General features: G+C 38.0%; 1 protein-coding gene across 2 annotated transcripts in view; it reads right to left on the reverse strand.

Annotated features, from left to right (window-relative positions):
• The window catches only part of me1 (malic enzyme 1, NADP(+)-dependent, cytosolic), a 129176-nt gene that overhangs the window by 76660 nt on the left and 29856 nt on the right, over positions 1 to 22660 (reverse strand). For both annotated transcript variants that reach the window (XR_013818048.1, XM_079837139.1), the window contains exons 2-3: positions 14876 to 15009; positions 1059 to 1208 (exon numbers count right to left, since the gene is read on the reverse strand). Coding sequence is in view for 1 of the 2 variants with exons in the window: in XM_079837139.1 (XP_079693265.1) it covers positions 1059 to 1208; positions 14876 to 15009 (284 nt within the window). In the remaining variant the exon portion in view is untranslated. The remainder of the gene's footprint in view (positions 1 to 1058; positions 1209 to 14875; positions 15010 to 22660) is intronic.

Here is a 22660-nt window from a genome sequence, read left to right on the forward strand (position 1 = left end):
AAATTAATTAATTACTGGCCAGAATATGAATATCAAAATATGCATCCATACTTCAAATAAGACATTTTAAACAACTTTTTAATTTTTGGGTGAACTAGCCCTTTAACTTGTGAAACAAGCACTGGGTCAAATATTTAAAAAAGATAAGTAATATGAGCAATACTATCAAGTGCACTAAAATACAGTAGTTTGATTGGACGTAGGCTATACAATCTTTAACCTCAACAACAAAAGATATGGGAACTGTTCTCTTTAATGTTATCCCTTTAATTTATCTTTCTTTCTTAATTATGCACAATTATATGGTTAGTTGGGTTGCATTTTTGGGTTGCAACCCACCAGAACCACTGTCCTATATCATAACATCAGAGGTAATGAGTCTGTTAGGCATTCTTTCCAAATACTTTGCATTTAGGGAGATTGCAGGCTCTCGTGTAACATTGAGGTTGTGGAATGCTCTAAAATTTTCCTTCATTTGAGCATCCAAGGAAATCCCTCAAAATGAATCACTGAAAACAATGAGAAGACTTGAAAAGCATTCTTATATTTGATCATGTCCAGACCTAACTCCACAAAGTACAGCTGTGAGGGTGGGGGGCTAAAAAGAGGCATAATTTGAGAGATAAAATGGGTGATAATGGCTGCTAATCACATTCAACCAGGACAGGAAGCTGAGAGCGATAACAATCGTACAACATATGCCAGCTCGTCAATGAACTAAAGGTTCTGCTTATTTAAACTGGCATATACTTCAAGGAGTCAAAAAAAAATCTGACAGCACAGTCTCTAAATTCCTCCATACAATACAATTTTTGTTATGACAGGATGTATATTCAACTCTCCAGACAGATGTTTCATTTTTCCTGGAGGCGTTCAGTTTCATTTGCCTTGAGGCAAGATACTTGACGATTTGTAGAACAATTCAAAAGCAGAGTGACAATGCCAGGAGCTGAAAGATAAGCTGTCAGTTGGATGCATGTGTTTGCTTAAGGAACGTGTTGAAGGAGAAAGAGCTTAACTATAAAAACAAATTGAATTACGTTCAGCAGTCTTCTTACCTAGGTCTCCTGAAGGTAAGGCCGTATTGCTGGCACGCTAGGCCCACTGTAGGCGTGTACACAATGGGCATGAATCTCTCTACATCTGAGATCAAGACTCGGTAGAACAGCTTCTCGTTACGGTCCTGAAGGCCCATCAGAAGTACGTATCTGTAAGAAAGTGAATACAACAACATGCATCAAAGGACATTTTATAACAATATTCAGCAAATGCTAAAGTAAAGGACAATAACAATGCAACTAAAGCTAGAAAGCAGGACAGACACAGGGTATGGAGAGTAGCTTCAGGACCTTCTGGGATTACTGCTCCATATTTAAGGGAGGATACCCAAACCACATATCAAACCATTTAAAGCTGGCTTAACAGCTTTAGATTTTATTTTGGTAATTTTGATGTTAAAGTTTCCTGCCAAAATGGAGCTTCTCAAAACAGTGACAGGCAATCGGAGCAAAATGTCAGACACATTTGTTTAATCGGTCAGCCCTCTTCAATTCTTAATCTGTGACTATGACAGAGAAGGACAAGATTTCAGCAACAACAGTCAGTAAGTGTGACATCCCTGACCTATTTTTGAGTCATTCTGATTCAGCTAGTGTGACACCAGCTTAAAGCAGGAACAGACAAGCCCACATCCACATATGACTAGGAAGGTCAGTAAAGGCAATATGAGGACTGGGGAGAAAATGGGTGAGACAGAATGACAGAAAGACCAATAATAATCTAAATGCTGAGGAAATCACTCTGATTAAATGTATAGAAATGGGCCCTATTGTAATGATCTAAGCATATGGTCTGAAGTGCATGGCGCAGGTGCACTTAGGGTGTCTGAATCCACTTTTGCTAGTTTAACGACGGAAAAAATGGTCGGCGTGCCAGGCACATGGTCCAAAAGGGTTGTACCAAGTCTCTTAAAGAGTCATGGGTGTGTTTTGGGTGTAACGTGCAATAAACCAATCAGACTGTCATCTCCCATTCCCTTTAAAAGCCAGGTATGCTTGCACCATAATGCGGATTCGCTATTTACATGGCGGAATATAGACACCTTCAACCTGAAGAGTCAGTTTAAAGACATGTGTGCATTGCCATGATTGATCAAATAATTAGCCAATTTCATTCGTCATTACTGCATATAGGTAATTCTGATACATGCAATGACTGTCCATTATGACATGTTTTTATCTTTATGCACACAATAATAATCTTTTACTTCGTAATCCTTTTATTTTTAATATTTGGCATGTCTGTTTGCTGCTGTGAGTCCCTGTGTGTGAAATAAGCAGAGTGTACGCACGTTGTGCACTCACCTATAGGTGCAAATTACTAATGTGCCCTTTAAACAACAACAAAAACAAAAATACATGACTTTAGACCATGGCTTAGACGTTTTCAGTTGCCTCAAAGTAGCAACACGCCAACAATGCGCCTGAACACACTTCGTTTCAGACCAGAACACGCATGGGCGAACAGATGGGCGCGAGTGCATTGGCTATTTAAACAACTTGGGTGCTGGACGTAAAAATGATAGCTGTGTAACTTGCAAAAAACACTTGTGTCGCACCTGGCGTCGCATAGCACCGGGTGTATGACAGGGCTATATATGTTTAATGTAGCTACATAAATTTATAGGCAAAAAAAGGGGATGCGGTCTGGTTAAGTTGCATCAGTAATGGGTTGAAGCTCTCGGGTATGGTTAGGGGTGCCAGCCAACCAATCAGAGCACATTGCGCTTTTCGGAAGGAGGGACTTCAAAGAGATCGGAAATACCAACCCGATCTCACGGCAATTCGTACATATTTTACGAGGTGGCTAATTCGTACGAATTTGTACGACTTCACTCGTACGAATTGGTACGATTTTTTGCTAAATTGTACGTATTTGATGAGTTGGTCAATTCGTATGATTTTGTACGGATGACCTTACCTCAAACCCTGCCCCTAAACCTACCCATCACTGCAGTATAGACAAATCATACGAATTCATACAAGTGAGGTCGTACGAATTAGCCACTTCGTACAAATTAGTACGAATTGGTCGTGAGATCGCGTTGGAAATACAGATGGACTGGAAGAGAGGTGCTGCATTAATGTAAATATGTGAAAAATAATGTTTTTTGAACATTCAAGCATGAAAACCTATTCTAGTAGACCTCAAAACATAATAAAGACTTTCAAAAGGCCATAATAGGTCCCCTTTAATAATATGAGTGAAAAACAGACTAAGTAGCTTTCTCTGTCTTCAATGAAACATCCAAGCTTGTTTTCCTTTACTTTGGTTTTCATGGTGGAATTACTGTAGTTGTATGGTGGATTTTATATACCATAGAATTTTTTTTTTGAAATATCAGCTATGATATAAGATAATATTTAATATGTAAACAAAATCACAATATATTAATTTATGTTGATATATTATATATTTATTTAAAAATATATATTAATTATTATATATTATATGATATTGTTTCTTTTACCGAGAGTGGGAGATTTCATAATTATTTTGATGCAATAAACTTACTGAAATTGTATTGTAAGGTTGGTTTACAGCATAGGGAGAGGGACACATACAATATCAGAGGACAGAAATGACAGGAAAATGTCAACAAAAGTAGTGCAGAGATGACAGAATGTTGTTTTAAAAAGTCTTGACCATGTGCTGCTGCTTGAAACAAAGCTCAAGAATAGAATAATTGGGGGTTTTCCTTGCTTATGTCAAAATGTTAGGAAAAATACACAAAAAATGGCCCCAGAGATCTTAGACAAAAGTTCCTTGTTATAGAAATACGTTCACGAGAAATATGTTCAAGCTCTACATCTGACCCAAATTAAAAAGACCACGTCACATTCCCCCTCAGTGCGAGCAAGCTTTCCATCAAGGCAAGAGCATAATATCTCTCTTGTTTGGCTCAGAAAAAGTGTGCCCACCTTCCTCAGGCAGAAGGAAACTAACAGATGTTTACTGTAAAGTGCACAAGGTGAGATGAGAAAAAAATCAAACTTTACCTGAAAATGTCAGCTCTATTGTGACAGTCATGACAAATTTACACTGCAGTGCTCTGAGGGTGAAAGGTGTGACTGATATTTTGGCACCTTGTTAACTAACTAAATCTCAGGAGAGTCAACCAAATGTCATTCTTGAGACCCGCCTCAGCTAGAATCTGGCTGGATTGGCAAAGACAACTGCTGTAAAGCTCTATGTATTCCCAATAAACTGTTGGGAGTAATGGATTTCACAGAGTTTATACTGTGAAGGGGAAGGCAGTGCTTCAAAATGTTAACAAGTGTGATAATTCTGGGAACATTTTCTTTGCATTATTTTAATTTAGATACACAGTTTCTTTATTAATGCATATTTATTTATTTCTTTTTGATCCACACTTTATATATTTCTGTATGTGTAGTAGGGCTGCACAATATTCAAGAAAAATGTGGAAAGTTAAATAGCACAATATCTGATATGATCATGCTTTAATAGTGTGAAATCAATGAAAATTATATATAAAAATATGTAAAAACTGCAAATTATACAACCAAGATATGTTTTTGTTCATTTGGCACTAAATCATCAACAGTAGCTGCAGGTGCCTTGGGCTAAATCCTCCTTTCATTAGTTTGTTATGAAAGTGTCATGATGGCTTGTTAATCACCTTGCATACATCATTCAGTTGTTGCAAGTCATTGTGAAATATGCAAATCATGATTTGTACAATTTGCTATATTTCTATAATGTTGATACGTTGTGCAGCCCTAATGTGTCAGCATTTGTATTGATATAAGCAAAAATGTTGACAACAGTCACACACTTATTATAGCAAAAAGTTATTCTATGCATTTCTGTATGAGAAAAACCATCTCTCAAAAACTACCTCTAAAGAGTGATATTACTTAATGAAAATAATTGCTGACGCTCAGAACCACACAACAATACTGCGCAAAGAGCTTTCATTTGCTATTTTATTCAAATTCCAAATTATATTTAAAGGGGTCATGGCACGAGAAACCAATTTTTCCTCTTGGCATTTCTTTGTCTTTGTATCATTAATAAATGAGTCCTTGTCATCAATAAAAAAAACATTTATATAATCAAGCAGTAAAAAGCTTCATTTGTATCTGAGGTGGAATGTGACGTCACAGGACCACAATCATTTGCATACGACTGCCTCGTATGCAATGAATCTCTTACTGTATTTACATGCTGTTTGCATGGTTGGTTATGGTGAAAGCATTTTGTGAGAGTGCGAAATTGTATTGCAATGATGAAATCACTGCATTCACGCGATCAACAGACTATCTGCTCAATGCTCATCATCGCAACCTTCCATGTGATGTGAAAAGATCTAAATATAATGAACAATAATCAACACTTTTCACAATTCATTCATTTCGACAGCTGTAATAGTAAAAATGTAGTAAAAGGATTTGAGAGAGTTCTACATGTAATACTTATTTCATATGCAAAGATGTCAGCCAGTCACAGCAGTGGGTGTATACACTAAAGCAGAGAAAGCGTATCAAACAATGCTTTCAAATCTGAGGGCTAAAATCAGGGTAGAAAATTGCCATTTATTTCTAAATTACGACAATTTGTAAAAAAAAGATTATAAGTGCACCTCAGGAAACATTATAAAATATAATTTAAAAAAAATCCAGTTCATGACCCCTTTAAAATATACACCAATCAGGCATACCATTATGAACATATGACTGATATTGTGTTGGTCTCACTTTTGCTGCCAAAACAGCCCTGACCCGTCGAGGCATGGATTCCACTAGACCCCTGAAGGTGTGCTGTGGTATCTGGCACCAATTCCTTTAAGTCCTGTAAGTTGCGAGGTGAAGCCTCCATGGATCGGACTTGTTTGTTCAGCACATCCCACAGATGCTCGATTGGATTGAGATCTGGGGAATTTAGAGGCCAAGTCAACACCTCAAACTCATTGTTGTGCTCCTCACTCCTGCACCATTCCTGAAAGATTTTTACTTTGTGGCAGGGCGTATTATCCTGCTGAAAGAGGCCACAGCCACCAGGTAATACTGTTTCCATGAAAGGGTGTACATCAGGGGTCTCAAACTCATTTTACCTGGGGGCCGCTGGAGAAAGACTCTGGGTCAGGCTGGGCCGCATCAAGTATTACACATAAAAAGTGTTTCAAGTATTCCAAAAAAAGTATAACAACTGATCCAATCTTCTCAATCTTTATTATTAACAGTTCTTCAACATGAATGTTTCTTCTGAACACGAACTGTTCCTCTGAATTTGAACTAAATATAGCCTATAGAAATTAAATCATGTAATATGAAATAATGAATGATTTTAATTTAATTTTAAATAATAGACTAATTCACAGCAAGGCAGTGAGCGAAATTCTAGGTCTAATTCCAGTTGGTAAAAAATCTTTTTGGGACTATTTGTAAACAATATTTGCATTAATTTGCGTCAAATATATTATTAGTCCCGATATTCTTCACACAAGTGAGTGAATAAATACATCAAATTCTCTAGTGGTCTGATGGTAGAATTTTTGTCAACCGTGTCAAAGGTTCCGGGTTCTAATCCGCTCTCATATAGTTTTCTTCATTAAAATCAAAGATGTTCATCAATGATTGTATAATAAGACCATGGACATTGCATTTGCATTTTGTTTTGTGATTTCACCGGAAAGAATAGAGTCTCTCTCAGCAACGGCATTAAGCGATAGATTGACGCGCTCGTCTGTGTGTGAAGACCATGGTGAAGACTCTGCAATGTGCACGAGCCAAAAGAGAACGTAAACCCCGCATACTTTGATTTGATTGGCCATCTCAATCATTTTGACATTGACGAGCGCTGTTAGACCACATTCGTTTCAACTGTCTGATCAGCTTCGTTCGTCTGTTCCTGTCAATCACGCGGTGTCAACCAATTATACTGCACGAGGGAGGGGCGAGCCAATTGTCTCTCTCTCATACACACAGTCACACACACACACACAAAGGAGGCAGCAAGCGCAGCAACGACTCGGGGAAAAAGGTGCTTTTCAGAGCAACGCGCGGGCCACACTAACACTAAACTTTGATGTCAAGAAGGGGGCCACAAAATATCATCCTGCGGGCCGCGAGTTTGAGATCCCTGGTGCACATGGTCTACGAAAATGCTTAGATAGGTGGTACATGTCAAAGTAAAATCCACATGGATGGCAGGACCCAACAAAAGGTGAGTTTCCCTCTCACCTTTGTCCAAAACAAAACATTGTCCAAAGCACCACACACGCCGGCTTGCCTTCTTCCCTTGCTCCGTGGTCCAGTTCTGATGCTCACGTGCCTACTGCTGGCACTTTCGGCGGTGGACAGGGGTCAGCATGGGTACCCTTACTGGTCTGCGGCAATGCGGCCCATTATGCAACAAACTGCAATGTACTGTGTATTTTGACACCCTTCTTGAGCAATTTGAGCTACAGTAGCTCGTCTGTTTGATCGGACCACACAGGCCAGCCTTCGCTCCCCACGTGCATCAATGAGCCTTGGCTGCCCATGACCCTGTCACCGGTTCACCACTGTTCCTTCCTTGGACCACTTTTGATAGATACCGACCACTGCAGACCGGGAACACCCCACAAGAGCTGCAGTTTTGGAGATACTCTGTCGTCTAGCCATCACAATTTGGCCCTTGTCAAACTCGTTCAAATGTTCGGACAAAATGTTCACTTGCTGCCTAATATATCCCACCCACTAATAGGTACCGTGATGAAGTGATAATCAGTGTTATTCACTTCAATAATGTTATGCCTGATTGGTGTATAGGCTATTAATAAATGAAACTTTTTGCATTATGTGATGAATTAACTCTAAGATCTCTTTTCTTTCCATCTTGTTGCATGTTGTGGAATGTTTAGTCACTACTGCTCCTCAGTCATGTTGACAGTCTGAACCCAGCCTTTAACCCATTAACCACTGCTTATGACAGAGATTGGTTTCAGAGGCTGCTGCACTTTGTCAACAGATTGTCAAAACTATTTGTTGTATTGTGTAGTCTCCCTAATCCAAGCAAATTAATGTTTTACTCTGTTTTTTTTTTGTTTTTTTTTGTTTTTGTGATAAAAAACCCTTAAAATATTTTTGTTAAAAATGTTGGCAGACTGCCTGTCCCTTCACAAAATTCAGGCAGCAACACATCAAAATAACTTTGATAGTCTGGGAAAGGCTCCCTCATTGCTCATGCAGTCAGTTATATGAGTGCCAAGGTCAGGGTCATTCGTCTGAAAGCGACCCATCCAGAAATAAACCGCGTCCACTGTCTGCAAGGGCAAACCAAAGACTGTTACGCGACTATAGCCTTGAGATATGACAGGAACATTATTTTCAAAAAAGTCAGGCATGCAAAACATGGGTTGCAAAACAGATCCCTTGCCGGGACTAATGAATTCTGGGAAAATGTGAATTAACAAGATAGTTAAAGACCTATTGATGTTATTTTGATGACACTCTGATGATGCTTTTTATGTCCCATCAACTCTTGACACTGCATGAAAACACTGAAATCCGGCACTATCCGGGCATGGTATACTCCTGTGTAATTTGATGTTTACCGGATGTATGTGGGAAAAAGCGGATCAGAGTAACACGGAACAGTATATTTCCAGAAAAACCCGGAAACCTCACGTATGCGGACGTATACAGGAATCCGTGAAATTTCACGGACATATACAGCTGAAACACTGCTGGGTGTGCTAGGACTGAAGACTGTTAGGTGTGAAGAAGACCTTTCTTATGTTAATGACTGACACTTGTGCTGGCTGTTCTCAGAAGGAGGGGGGCAGGGGAGCACTTCAGGATTGAGAATTATCTCTGGTCTACTGTAGGCTACAGCAAACAAGCTTTTTGTACAGAAAAAATAATTCTTAAGGCCCTGAAACACTAAACTGAACTAGCAATGACTAAAGCCGACTGTGGGGTTGGTTCACGTTGCCTGGGTCTGGGCCAAACCATCAGAATGGTGTGTCAGGGCCTTAAAACCACTGCATGAAAAGAGTCTCTTAATCAAATATTTTTTATAAAAACAGTACAAAATAAAAACCCTGTCTGAACATATACGTTCACAAAAAAATCTGAATATGTAATGAAATAAACAAAGAAATGTAATGGAATTAACAAAGGATAATTAACCAAACATTTTAGACTATCCCCAAACAATTTTTGCAAAGTTTTACAAATTGTAGGCAATAATAGAATTAAATAAAAAGGAGATGAAATGTGGAAAATGAAAAAGTTTGTTTTAAAAACACCAAAAACTGATATGCTCAAAATAAAAATATGGAATAAAAAAGAGCAGGGATTCACTTGCTCAAGAAACACAGAAACACAAGCAGATCTTTCAGCTCTGCAACTGTTCACAAAAAGTGTCACTCTAAGATTCTTAACTTTAACACGCTGCAAAAGAGGGGCGTTTTGAGGTTTGAAATCCACCACTCACAATAGATGTAGGTGCAACCAATAAGGTTACCAATAAAAATAAGGCAACCAATTAAAAAGAATCCTAATTTTACAGAAAAAAACTTCAGTTTTTTTACAGTTTTTTCTTGTAATTTTGAATTATGTTTAAAACGATGTAAAATTACAAACAATATCTAAATAAACAACTTGACTGTTATTTTAAGGATTATATCATTAATGACAAACTACAGTAATTCTCATTTTTTTATACAGGAACATCACTGTTTTATTTTTCTGTTTTCATAAATAACAAATTCATGCAAAATTACAAACAATATCTGTAAATTAACAACTTTAATACAATATTTAGCTCATTATATTAAAGGTTTATGTTTATGTCCATACTAACAATTTAACATTATTCTTTGTCATTTTAAAGTAAATCTTATTAGTTTTATATTTACACTGTAAAAATAAAAACCTAAAAAAACAGCAGCTACAGCTGCAAAACAAAAACCGTAAAATTACAGTCAAATATCTTAAGTCAAATAAAGTTAAAAAAACTTCACAGAAATTTACATTAAACGTTTTAGAGAAAACACTATTAGTTTACAGATTGTTCCTTATTTAAATTGAGATATTTTACTTTAATTTTCTGTTTTACAGTGAAGGTGTATTTTTACATTCAATTCTGGATACAAATATAACAAAATATATAGCAAACTAAATATCAAACAATAATTGTTTTTAAAGAGTACAAATCTGCACTGCTCTCCAGGTTGAAACTTCCAGGCCTCTGCCCACACCACAAAACACCATTTGACCAATTAATTAAATATAACAGCAAATAAAAATAAATATACACATTTTCTAACTGTTGTTTAAAACAAGTTTTTTTCTATATTTGCAAGGCTATTTGCTGTCTTTCCGTGTTCTTTTGAGCGTGATTGGTCAATCTGAACGTCATCCAGAAATCTGGCCAATGACAGTGCGCGCCTTCAGTTTGAATTATACACCCGTTGCCGTTGTAGTTGCTCGTGGCTCGCGGGGACGCGACGCGATCGCGGCTTCTAATCTTCACGTCGGTCTATTAATGGCATTGCATGGACCATTTAAACCTGTTAAAATCTTATTTTGGACGAATTTTGATGGTGGGATGTCGACTGAGAACGAAAAAACATGAATACGAACAGACTAAGTTTCCAATGGCGGACAGCAGACGGCAGAAGGTAACGTAAATCCCTTTATATTGTTTCTACTGCTCATCAAGATATAACGTTAGTGCATTAAAGTCATATGCTAATCGTGATTAACTTACATATTCTGTTTCTGTGTTTTTGTTGTTGTAATATTGTTAAGCTAGGGCTGGGTGTTATGGCGATCTGATGATACTGACTATTGTTAGCGATTTTGCTGTAAACGTTAACATTACCTTTTTATATTGCGGAATGGGAATATAGCGTATATAACGCAGCACTGACTGTACTAAAACGTTTTGATATTTTGACAAGGAAACATGCATGAATGTAGAATAATGAACGGGACATGCATGTGTTAAAATAAGCCTCTCTCAGACAGCATGCGATCCCGAAATCAATTATCTTTCTGTAAAATGCACACAGTTATCTCAGTAAGCCTGTCATGTGAGGTATTCACTTGATTTAAACAGTCAGTTATGTCTTAAGTAAAGTCAAACAGTTCAAGTTAACGTGGGGAAACCCGGATGCGTGTCATTATGTGCATCCGTTCTTAAAGGGGCTGCAGCTTTGTTATCATTTTAATAAAACAAAAGAATAGAGAAGACCTTCTGCTTCTTTAAGAATCAAGTGATATTAATTAATTGAATATCATACAGTGAAGACTTTTAAAGCAGTATTATTCTGTAGCATTTTAATAAAATATCCATCAAAATAAATATATTGTGATATCGTTATTGTAAAATATAATTTCTCATGTATGTATAATTATATGGTCATAATGCCCATCCCTACTGTTAGCTAGTTTTAAGATCAAGCTTGTCATAAAATGTAACAGAGTTTTGGAATGAGTAATCTGAGAACACTGTCATGTACACTTGTTCAACAGAGAGGACAGGAAACCACCATACTTGGACTCTGAAGAATTATAGGCAAACCAGGATTTTGGATCTACTGTGAAGTTTTTGTATGGGCCTGGTGAGTATGTTTTGCAAGTCCTTGTCCGTAAGTTGATAATTAATATTAATGTTTTATCAAACAAATTAATATTCATTTGTGTGTGTGCATGTTTCTTCCCCCCTCATGATCCAGAAGTTTTGGATCCATGATCCTGAAGAACTTTTACAGATGTTGACCCTGAATGTGTAAAAGGTAATCTTAAAAATTATTTTAATGTTCTCTGTTTTTTTCTGTAATGTAGACGCATGCATTTTCTGTGAAGTTGCTTTGAAACAATATCAGGGTTTTTCCTACATTTAAATTTTTTTGCCGGCCGCCAAAACAAATTTTTGTCCCGCCAAAGCCTTATTTGATCAGTTATTGTGATTTATGAGTGATGTAGAACAGATGACTGCTGCACTTGAGTTAACTGAGTGACAGAGAGAACGACCAGTGAGCTCATCCCTCGCTCGCACTCTCTCTGTCTTCAAAATAAGCATTCTTAGCTTTCTAATGTTTCACATATTACGTTAATCAAAATCAAAAGGTCGGAAGACCGAATCCATGTTGCACGTGGCGCTATCAGACGTCTTCCTTTAATTACCGCTGGGTGTGAAATGCGCTCAAAAAACATTGACTGGTTCTCTGACCAGCTGACATAAAGCATTCTTTAAAAAAACAGGAAACAAATCCTATCCGGTTATGAAGTGTTTTCTGTGTGTTGACAAATCTTTCGCAATGTTCTAAAGACGGGATTCACACACAACGCGTCTGCTAATGTCCGATTCGCCACCTAATGACTCCTTTGAACTGAATCATTTTAACGACTGGTTCCCAGAACAAAGTTGTTGTTAGCTAGCTGATTGTATATGGCAGAAAATTAGGCTATTTGTTAATTTTTTTAATATTGATATGATTACCAAAACAAACAATTATCAGTAAATGGTGTAAAAATGAGGAAAAAAAACAAACATCAAGGTATCAAAATAAGATAAGCAAAAGTTACAAACTTTCTTTGAATTTATTTCAAATTTATTGTCAGTTTTGCGCTTGCAGATCAAGTGGGTAGGGTATTTTTTTTTTACCGTGTGTGTGTGTGTGTGTGTGTGTGTGTGTGTGTGTGTGTGTGTGTGTGTGTGTGTGTGTGTGTGTGTGTGTGTGTGTGTGTGTGTGTGTGTGTGTGTGTGTGTGTGTGTGTGTGTGTGTGTGTGTGTGTGTGTGTGTGTGTGTGTGTGTGTATGGATGACCATGTCTGTCAGCCACCACCGAAGACCATTTTTGACCCAGGAAAAACCCTGAATATGTATTGTGAAAGCGCTATACAAATACATTTTAACTGAATTGTTTTACTTACTTTTATTGGCATTAACTATATATTATTAATGTATTATTTGGCAGGTCGCAAGATGTATTTTATTTTGTGAGACTTTGCTGAGGAAGTATTCTTTGGCTCAGTCTGAAAAGGCCCAGAAAAGAAACACTATGAAGAACATCACACAGAACCGTCAGAGAAAGAGACGGGTAAGTTAAGAAACCGGTTAAGCTTTTTCCCTCCAGAATGTTACTATACTCCTCTCTGAGTTTTAGTGGTTAATTTACTGTCATGTTTTGCAGTTGCTGGAGACCAGGTCCAGGGTTGCACAAACCAACACAGAACCTGTGGAAGACCGCAACTATAGACAAGATGTCTGATGAAGATGCTGCTGTTGTTGATGGATGGCCAGTGTGGATGGTTTGGCTAGCTCAAACAACATTGTGTTAGAGTTGGTCACAATTATTTTATAATTATAATTTTAATATTCAATTGTTCCATTTTATATTTTCTTTATTCCTATGTTTATATACTTATACTTTTATTGGTTCCCATATATAGAACATTTACATATATTTTATATACACTTTTTAATTTATAGATTTCTTTGTCTCGTTTTATATTGTATACTTTGTATGTTTGTTCCTTTTTAGATGTCCATGTTGCTTTTGATCTCCACGTTTTGTATTGTTGTTCATCTTACGTCGCCTTCCTTTAGAAACATTTTGTTCACTTATCTTTTCCCCCATTCATTTGAATGTATGTTTATAATGCTCTTTGTTCTTTTTATTTGGTTATATTGTTTACTTGGAATATTTATGTGTATTTTATATACACTTTTTTTTGTCTTATAAATTTATTGTTCTCATTTTATATTGTTTAATTTGTATATTTATTATTTTCCTTTTTATGTTCACTGTGTATTTTATTCCTTTACATCTGTCTTTTAAATGCATTTTGTTAATTTTTTTTCCCTTTTTGTTTCTTTACCAATTCAATTTAACGTATATTTATGTTCTTTGGACTGTTTATATTTTTACATTTGTTCCTTTACATTTTCATCCCTTTTAAATACATTTAGTTCACTTGTTTTTGTTTCACCATTGTTTTAATGTTCGTTTATAATGCTGTTAAGAATGTGGGTTTTTTTTATACCTTTTTAATAAATATTTCAGACTTTCTCAAATTGTTTTGTGTGTATTTTTCTTTTGGGAGGGAGAGGGGATTATTTTTTATATATATATATATTATATATTAATTAGCAAAATCTGCATAGCTGGCCTATAACCAATCAAGTCCCTATGCTACAAAACCTAGCCCACCCTTAGCCTTAGAAGTAACCAATAAAGTCACTTGACTGGGTTTTCAATGCGTCCTGTCCTCCAATAGCAGTCTGGGTTTTGGGAGTGGTTTTAAAAAAAACAACCAATCCAGTTTGAGATGAAGGACCAATAGGGGATGGAAGGCAAAGCTGTTTAGAGGTGTGAAAATGTCTCCTGGGAAAAACTTGATGGGATTATTTGCCATGGCAACAAATGGCTGTAGCATGGGAGTATACGGCCACAACATACATCCGATTTGGTACCATTTCGGATGAATACGGACATATACGGATCCATGGAATTTGACCTATCCGGCCAGTATACTCCTGGATTCTTCCGAATTTCAGCAGTGTATACAGGAGTATCCTGGTCCGGATACACCTTTTTTCATGCAGTGTGATGTCCCTTTGCTTTGCAGTTCAGAAAATAGCAAAAAATAGAAGGAAATGAAAATCATTCTGTAACAAAGAATCTACTTATATTGTGCAAATGGCCAAGAACATAACACTTATGCATAACACTATTTCTGTGATCTGATGGTGTGAAATTTAGTCACAGAAAACAACTCATGGATCTGACAGAGTAATTCTAATGAAGCAGGACTGAGAGCAACAGTATGGACGTCAGTACTCATATCCTCACCTGTCCAAATCATCCTTTTTCAGCTCGTAGTTTCTGAGGACCCGCAGGACTTGCACATCCTGGCTGAGGAAGCAGGGAGGCAACAGGCCATGAATGCCCAGCTGCAAGCGCTCTTCCAGGGAGAAGGCCATCCCCTGCAGAGAGGATGTAGAACAGTCAACTATCAAAGACCCCCTGTATTAATCAAGTTTTTAAAGTTGTTTATGTGTCCATATGGTGATTTTAATATGCTTTAAGACAAACCATGTGCAAATTCATAAGTTAACACCATTGCTGAGTATTTTCTCCTTAAAGCTGCAGTGAAAAAAAGACGCGGTTTGAAATCACCGGTAATTCTTGCGTCACAAACTACCTAGCATGATGAAACTTAGTGTATATACTTGTTGCCATAATATTAAATATTTAATCTTATAGATGTTATTTAACAGTTGAGATAGTTCTTTAAAGCTGATCTAACCAGCAGAAGACACTAGCCGGGTTTAAATCCCAGTTGGGGCATGTTGTAACCATAGATAAAAAAATTGTAACACTGTGCTACAATGTTCCCCTATTAGAACTATGCATATTCTATTCTATACTTTTATGAATTCTATTGAGAAACCTTGAGAAAAAAGTGAATAATGACTGAGAGTCAATGTTCAGAAGTTATTAATCATTTTTATGTTTTGAACTATGCTGTATAGCTGTGTTTTGTGGTGTATTTGTCAAACTCAAAAAATTTGTTTATTTTTAATTATTAAAAAATGCCATTATTTTATTTGAAAAAGTTAATTGTATTTTATTGACAAAATATTATAGTTTGTCCTGGATTTAATTTTTTTTTTTATTGTATTGATAACATTTAAAGCTGTCATTTGGTCATGTTACATCGTGCCCTCACATGTTACAATGTACCCCACCTATGGGGCATGTTGTCACATTTCACTTCCATTCTTTCGGGTTAAATCAAGAAAAAAGCATACACTGTATTAATGAAACAAATCCACATAATTGTACTTGACGTGTGAAAAAATAAATACTCTGAACCACAAGTGGATTTACACAAACTGAGAAAGTTAAAAAGCGTTAGGTTGTGCCCCGCTTTCCCCTATTTTAAGAGGTTATGATGAACTATGCCTTTCTCCATTGACATTCTTCTAAGTTGTTCAAAGTGTTTCTAAGGATACTACTGATTTTTAGAAGGCAGCTGTCTGGCGTATACGGCAACATGGTTTTGTGTAACATTAGCAACACATTATTAACTGTTTGATAACATAGTCAAGCAAAAGGCTAAGGACATTGTAGAGTGCGATACTTAAAACACATTACCATTCTGATACATCGACTTGTATACAAGCCTGTATGAGTGAGTGGATGCGGGGGTTATTTGCATATTCATGGAATTCATGCATTTATTCATGAATTTAGTGTGTACTAAATGAAGCAAGGGTGACATTCAAGCTATTTTAAGTCATGAATATTTTTTTCACAGGAAAAAGCGTTTAAATGTGTCATTTTGGTGATCAAAGATGAGTTTTAAGGGATAAAATAATTGACTACAGGTGGATTTCAGCAATTATTACAGTTACTGAGCATAGATAACTGACACTAATGTGTACTGATAAGTTTAAAATAAGAGTTTGCGACCTTGCAAATTACTTCCATAATGTGACTTTTTTAGAGTGAAACAGGGTATACACACACACACACACACACACACACACACACTGTTACGAACTCCCCTGTCTAGGGTAAAGGAGAAGGAACAGAATATAAAATTATAAAGAAATTACGATAAACGCTTTACGTCTATAGAACCCCCGTCTCCCGTCCCAGCACTGACTTAACACCAACACCATAAATCAAGCAAAAAGATTTATTTAAGGAACATAGGAAAACAATAACAAGGACCAAAGATCTTATTATGGGGCATTTCTTCAGGAGAGGGTAACTGCCAACATAACAAACAAAACCAATCTAACTATTTTTAATCAACTAAATAACCTATGCACAAAATAATGATGTAAACAAACAACATAAAACTAAACCTAACTTCCTCTCTCAACATAAACAGGAGAAAAAGATATACAAAATAAATGGCACCCAACTCCCTACAGCCTCCTTAACTTAAACTATAAAATATTAAAGTAAAAGTGAAAAAGATTAAGTGTAACTTGCCCTGCACCCAGGGGCTAAAAGGAAAAGAAAAGAATCCTGATATAATCAAAAATAACATCTCCTAAACACTCATCTCAAACACTAGTGAGATCTCTTACATTGGATACCACTAACAATGTAGACAACAGCGCTAACGTCTGGAACAGGAGACAGGAATTCTTCGCACGAGAGACGGAGGGTGAAACCTCCGGCCTCTCCTGAACTGCAGAGCTGGACGTCTTTTTATAGCAGAGCACATGGTTGCAGGAGCAAATCAGCAACGGGAGACACTCAGGGCACTGATTAACAACAGGTGTCACTACTCATCCTAAGAGAGCAGAAAAAGAAAAAAACAGACAACAGGCACACACACCTTGAAGAATACGTACAATTACGTAACACCCCCACACTTAATTTTACAGATCCACGGATTTGTAAATCAACCTCATTAACCCATAGGATTATACACTCTAGATAAGGCATCCGCCACCACATTCTCAGAGCCTTTTTGATGTCGAATATCTAGGTTGTATTCCTGGATTATTAAAGACCAGCGCATTAACCGTTGATTGGTATTATACATTCTGGACAAAAAAAACAAGTGGGTTGTGGTCAGTATATACAACTACAGGAGTGCTACTACCACCCACATAAACCTCAAAGTGTTGTAAAGCTAGCATTAACGCCAAAGCCTCCTTCTCGATGGTACTGTAATGAAGCTGACACTTTGAAAATTTCTTTGAGTAGTAGGATACAGGATGATCCACACCTCCCGCATCCTCCTGCATCAGCACCGCTCCTGCCCCCGTAGCACTGGCATCAACCTGTAACTTGAAAGGTAGATTGAACTTTGGTGCAGAGAGAACTGGGGCATTACAAAGGATGTCTTTAGCCGCTAGAAATGCAGATTCACACTCTCGAGTCCACACAAAACTCTTAGAGGTACTGAGAAGATCTGTCAGGGGAGACACAATACCCGCAAAATTTCTACAGAACCCTCTATAATAGCCGGTCATTCCCAGGAATCGGCGTAACTGACGTTTATTTGTAGGGGTAGGGAATTCTAACATGGCAGAAATTTTTGCTTCAATTGGACGCACTTGTCCTTGACCAACCTTTTTCCCAAGATAGGTTACAACTGCTTTTGCAAATTCACATTTTGTCAAGTTCAACGTGAGTGAAGCTTTTTTCAAACGTTGAAAAACACATTCAAGAGACTTTAGATGTTCTTTCCACCCATCAGAATAGAGGACGATGTCATCCAGGTAGGCTGCACAATTTGGAACATTCGCAAGTACCTTGTGCATCAACCTTTGGAAAGTCGCTGGTGCATTTCGCATCCCAAAGGCGAGAACGGAGTACTGCAAAAAGTTATCTGGAGTTACAAAGGCAGAAATCTCTGAAGCTCGTGATGTTAAAGGAACTTGCCAGTAGCCTTTTAAAAGATCAAGCTTAGTCACATACTTAGCTGATCCAACTCGATCAACACAGTCTTCTAAACGAGGCAAGGGAAAAGAATCCGGCTTAGTGAGACTATTTACCTTCCTATAATCTGTACAAAAGCGAAAAGTGGAATCCGGTTTTGGGACTAACAAGCAAGGTGAACTCCAGGGACTTTCACTGGGCTTTGCAAAACCATTCTGGAGTAAATACTCAACTTCAGCCCTCATAACCTCACGCTTAGCAGGATTAACCCTATAGGGAAACTGTTTTATTGGCAGATTCTCACCGACATCAATGTCATGGACAAGAACATTCGTCTGACTTGGTACATCAGAAAACAAAGTAGGGTATTCTCTGATTAATTTACCCACTTCACCACGTGGTTGCTCTGGAAGATAAGCCAGATAAGCATCCAGATCAGCGAGTATGGCTGAGTTCTGCAGACGTCCCCCCGAAAGCTTAGCATCGCACCCAGTTAAGCCATCATCTTCAGGACTATAAAGAGAAGGTAGAACGGCAGACATGACAGGTACAACTTTACTCAAGTCAGCAGATTTTTCTCCATCTCTTTTGATATAAGGCTTAATCATGTTTATATGGCAGACTCGAACTTGCCGCCTACGGTCAGGGGTGCGAATTACATAGTCAGTGTCACTCAATTTTTTATCAACAATGTAAGGGCCAGAGAATTTTGCGTGCAAAGCCGAACCAGGTACAGGAAGTAAGACAAGAACATTGTCACCAATCTCAAAACTACGTGCTATGCTCGTTTTATCAAAATGTGCTTTCATTTTAGACTGCACAGAGGCAAGATGACTTTTTGCTGTTTCACAGGCCTTATGAAGTCTCTCACGAAATGAACTCACATACTCAAGAACAGATGTAGGCGAAGATTGTTTAGACAGCAACTGCTCTTTAAGTAGTTTCAGTGGGCCGCGAACAGTATGACCGAATACTAACTCTGCGGGACTAAACCCTGTTGACTCCTGTACGGTCTCTCTTACTGCAAACATTAAGAGAGGCAGACCTTCCACCCAGTCTTTTTCAGTTTCCACACCATATGTCCGGAGCATTGTTTTTAAAGTCTGATGGAAACGCTCAAGCGCTCCCTGAGACTCAGGATGATAAGCAGATGAGAAACGATGACTAACACCCAACTCTTTTTCTACCTGTTTAAACAGTTTAGAAGTGAAATTGGTTCCACGATCTGTCTGAATGACCCTAGGCAAGCCAAAAATAGAACAGAACTTCACTAGTTCCTTCGCTACTATCTTGGCCTTTAGAGATCGCAACGGAATGGCATCAACATATCTAGTAGCTGCACACATAATAGTTAACACGTATTGATGTCCAGACTTAGACCTAGGCAATGGCCCCACACAGTCAATTATCAGACGCTCAAAAGGTTCACTAATAACAGGAATCGGCTGCAAAGGCGCCGAAGGAACTACCTGATTTGGTTTTCCCGCTACCTGACAAGCATGACATGAACGGCAAAACTGAGAGACACTAGATTTTAATCCTGGCCAAAAGAAATGTTTAGCGATCCGTTTATACGTCTTTGTTATGCCAAGATGTCCTGAAAGAAGATGCTCGTGTGCAAGTTTTAAAATTTGAGCTCGGTAACTTGAAGGTAGAACAATTTGATACTCTGCATTCCAATCACCCTCTTCTGAAAAGGAAGGTTTCCATGTACGCATCAAAACGTCACCCTCCCAAAAATAAGACACACCAGATTTTAGAACGGTACTCGAATCGACAGCCACTTCTCTGCAGCTACTCAGAGATGGATCCGCTTGTTGAGCGGCAGCTAACTGTAGTTTCTCTGTACAAAGAGGAAGGTCATTTGAGTTAGGACATCTCTGGAAGTCGCCCAAAATTTCAGGTTCAATTAACAGTTCACACTGTACTGGGTCAGACGAGTCTTGAAACAAATGAGATAGATCCATTACATCCTCATATTTCCTAGCCTGTGCTCGAGTTACTACACATGCTGGGAAGACGGCAGGAAATTTAACGGCTAATACTGACTGAGCAGACGGCACAGGGTTCGTTGACACAACCGGAAAAGGAAACACTTTGCCACCTGCTATATCGTTGCCAATTATCAGACTCACACCTTCTACTGGTAACTGTTCACGAACGCCTAGTTTAACTAGCCCTGTAACCAAATCAGAAGACAAGTAAACATCATGCAGCGGCACATTAACACAACCCAACTCCATACCGCGAATTAATACATCAGTACCGGAGTAGGAAAGATCGGAAAATGGCAACACATTCGCAAGAATAAATGATTGGGCTGCACCGGTGTCCCTAAGCATTACGACAGATTTTTCTTCGCCACTACCAGGCAAATGAACAGATCCCTTTATAAGAAATGGTTCGTACACATCCATCTCTGAACACACATGCGAGCTGTCTGAACCTGCCACCGATTGTGCAACCGCTACATTTTTAGGTCTTGCCCCAGTAGACTTTTGTTTCCAGGCTTTACACTCTGAAATCATATGGTTAGGATCTAAGCAATAAAAGCAAGCTCGCCGATCTTCGGAACCTTTTTTAACGGGCTTACTAGACATCTCAGACTTTGATGAACGAAACACTCTGTTTCCCTGCGCACGTCATTCACTACCAAAGTTGGAATTTTTGGCTGCCTCACAGAAGGAAAAGTAATTCTGTGCGTGAGAACAAATTCGTCAGCCATCACAGCTGCTTCTGCAAGCGTTGTTATCTTTTGTTCATTCATATGCACCACTATATTTTCCGCTACACAAGTTTTAAAATCCTCTAGAAGAATAAGTTCCTGAAGTAGCTCAAAAGTATCCGTTCTACTAGCAGTACACCACTTATCAAAGAGAACCTTCTTTTCTCTAGCGAACTCTACAAAAGTTTGTTTGGCTGATTTTGAATGCTCCCTAAATCTCTGACGGTAGGCTTCTGGCACCAACTCGTACGCTCGTAGTATAGCTACCTTCACAACGTCATAATCAAGAGCATGTTCTACCGGCAGTGCAGAACAAACCTCTTGAGCTTTCCCTACCAAATTGCATTGAAGCAACAACACCCACATATCCTTTGGCCAATTTAGTTTAACTGCTACCCGCTCAAATGCTGTAAAATATGAATCAACCTCAGCTTCACAAAACTGCGGTACTAATTTTACATATTTACTTACATCAAAGCAAGGCACATCCAAACGAGGAGACGAGGGTGGTCTAGAACGAGGTGAAGGGCTGGGCCGGTTACGTAATGTTTGAAGCTCCACTTCTAGTCTACGGAGTTTTATATCACGCTCAGATTCAATTTCGAGAGCTTTAATCCGCAGCAACTGAGTATCATGTTCCTGTTTTTTTACAGCAAGATCAAGCTCTTTTAATTGAATCGCTACTTTAGGATCAGAATACGACACCTCATAATCTATACCAGCTGCACCCATATCATCAGAAGCCAACTCCATTTCTCCTCCCTTTTCATGCGTCTGTTCTGAAAAAACAGTGGTTTCCACTAACCTTCTATACAATTCGTCTTTAATCTCGTGCTTTCTCGCCGCTCTAGAAACGGACATATTATAGAAGTCAGCTATTAACAACAGGTCGCTTTTTCTACACCGATTAAATTCTTCTAACGTGGGAGCCAATGTAAACTTAATCAAATCAAAATCCATACTAATACATGGACTTCCTCCCACATTAAAGGATTCAAAAAAACAGCCAAACAAAGAGATTACACGCTTACCCGTTTGTAACAATCCACTCGAGCAATGTTTGTGAATGAGTAGCTTGCATGTCGACAAAAAAACCTTTTCGCCTGCATGTTTTAAAGCCCTCTGTTTTGTTAGGACGAGCCCCCAATTCTGTTACGAACTCCCCTGTCTAGGGTAAAGGAGAAGGAACAGAATATAAAATTATAAAGAAATTACGATAAACGCTTTACGTCTATAGAACCCCCGTCTCCCGTCCCAGCACTGACTTAACACCAACACCATAAATCAAGCAAAAAGATTTATTTAAGGAACATAGGAAAACAATAACAAGGACCAAAGATCTTATTTAGGGGCATTTCTTCAGGAGAGGGTAACTGCCAACATAACAAACAAAACCAATCTAACTATTTTTAATCAACTAAATAACCTATGCACAAAATAATGATGTAAACAAACAACATAAAACTAAACCTAACTTCCTCTCTCAACATAAACAGGAG

This window comes from Gobio gobio (assembly GCF_949357685.1).
Source record: "Gobio gobio genome assembly, chromosome: 15".
NCBI classification, from domain to species: domain Eukaryota; kingdom Metazoa; phylum Chordata; class Actinopteri; order Cypriniformes; family Gobionidae; genus Gobio; species Gobio gobio.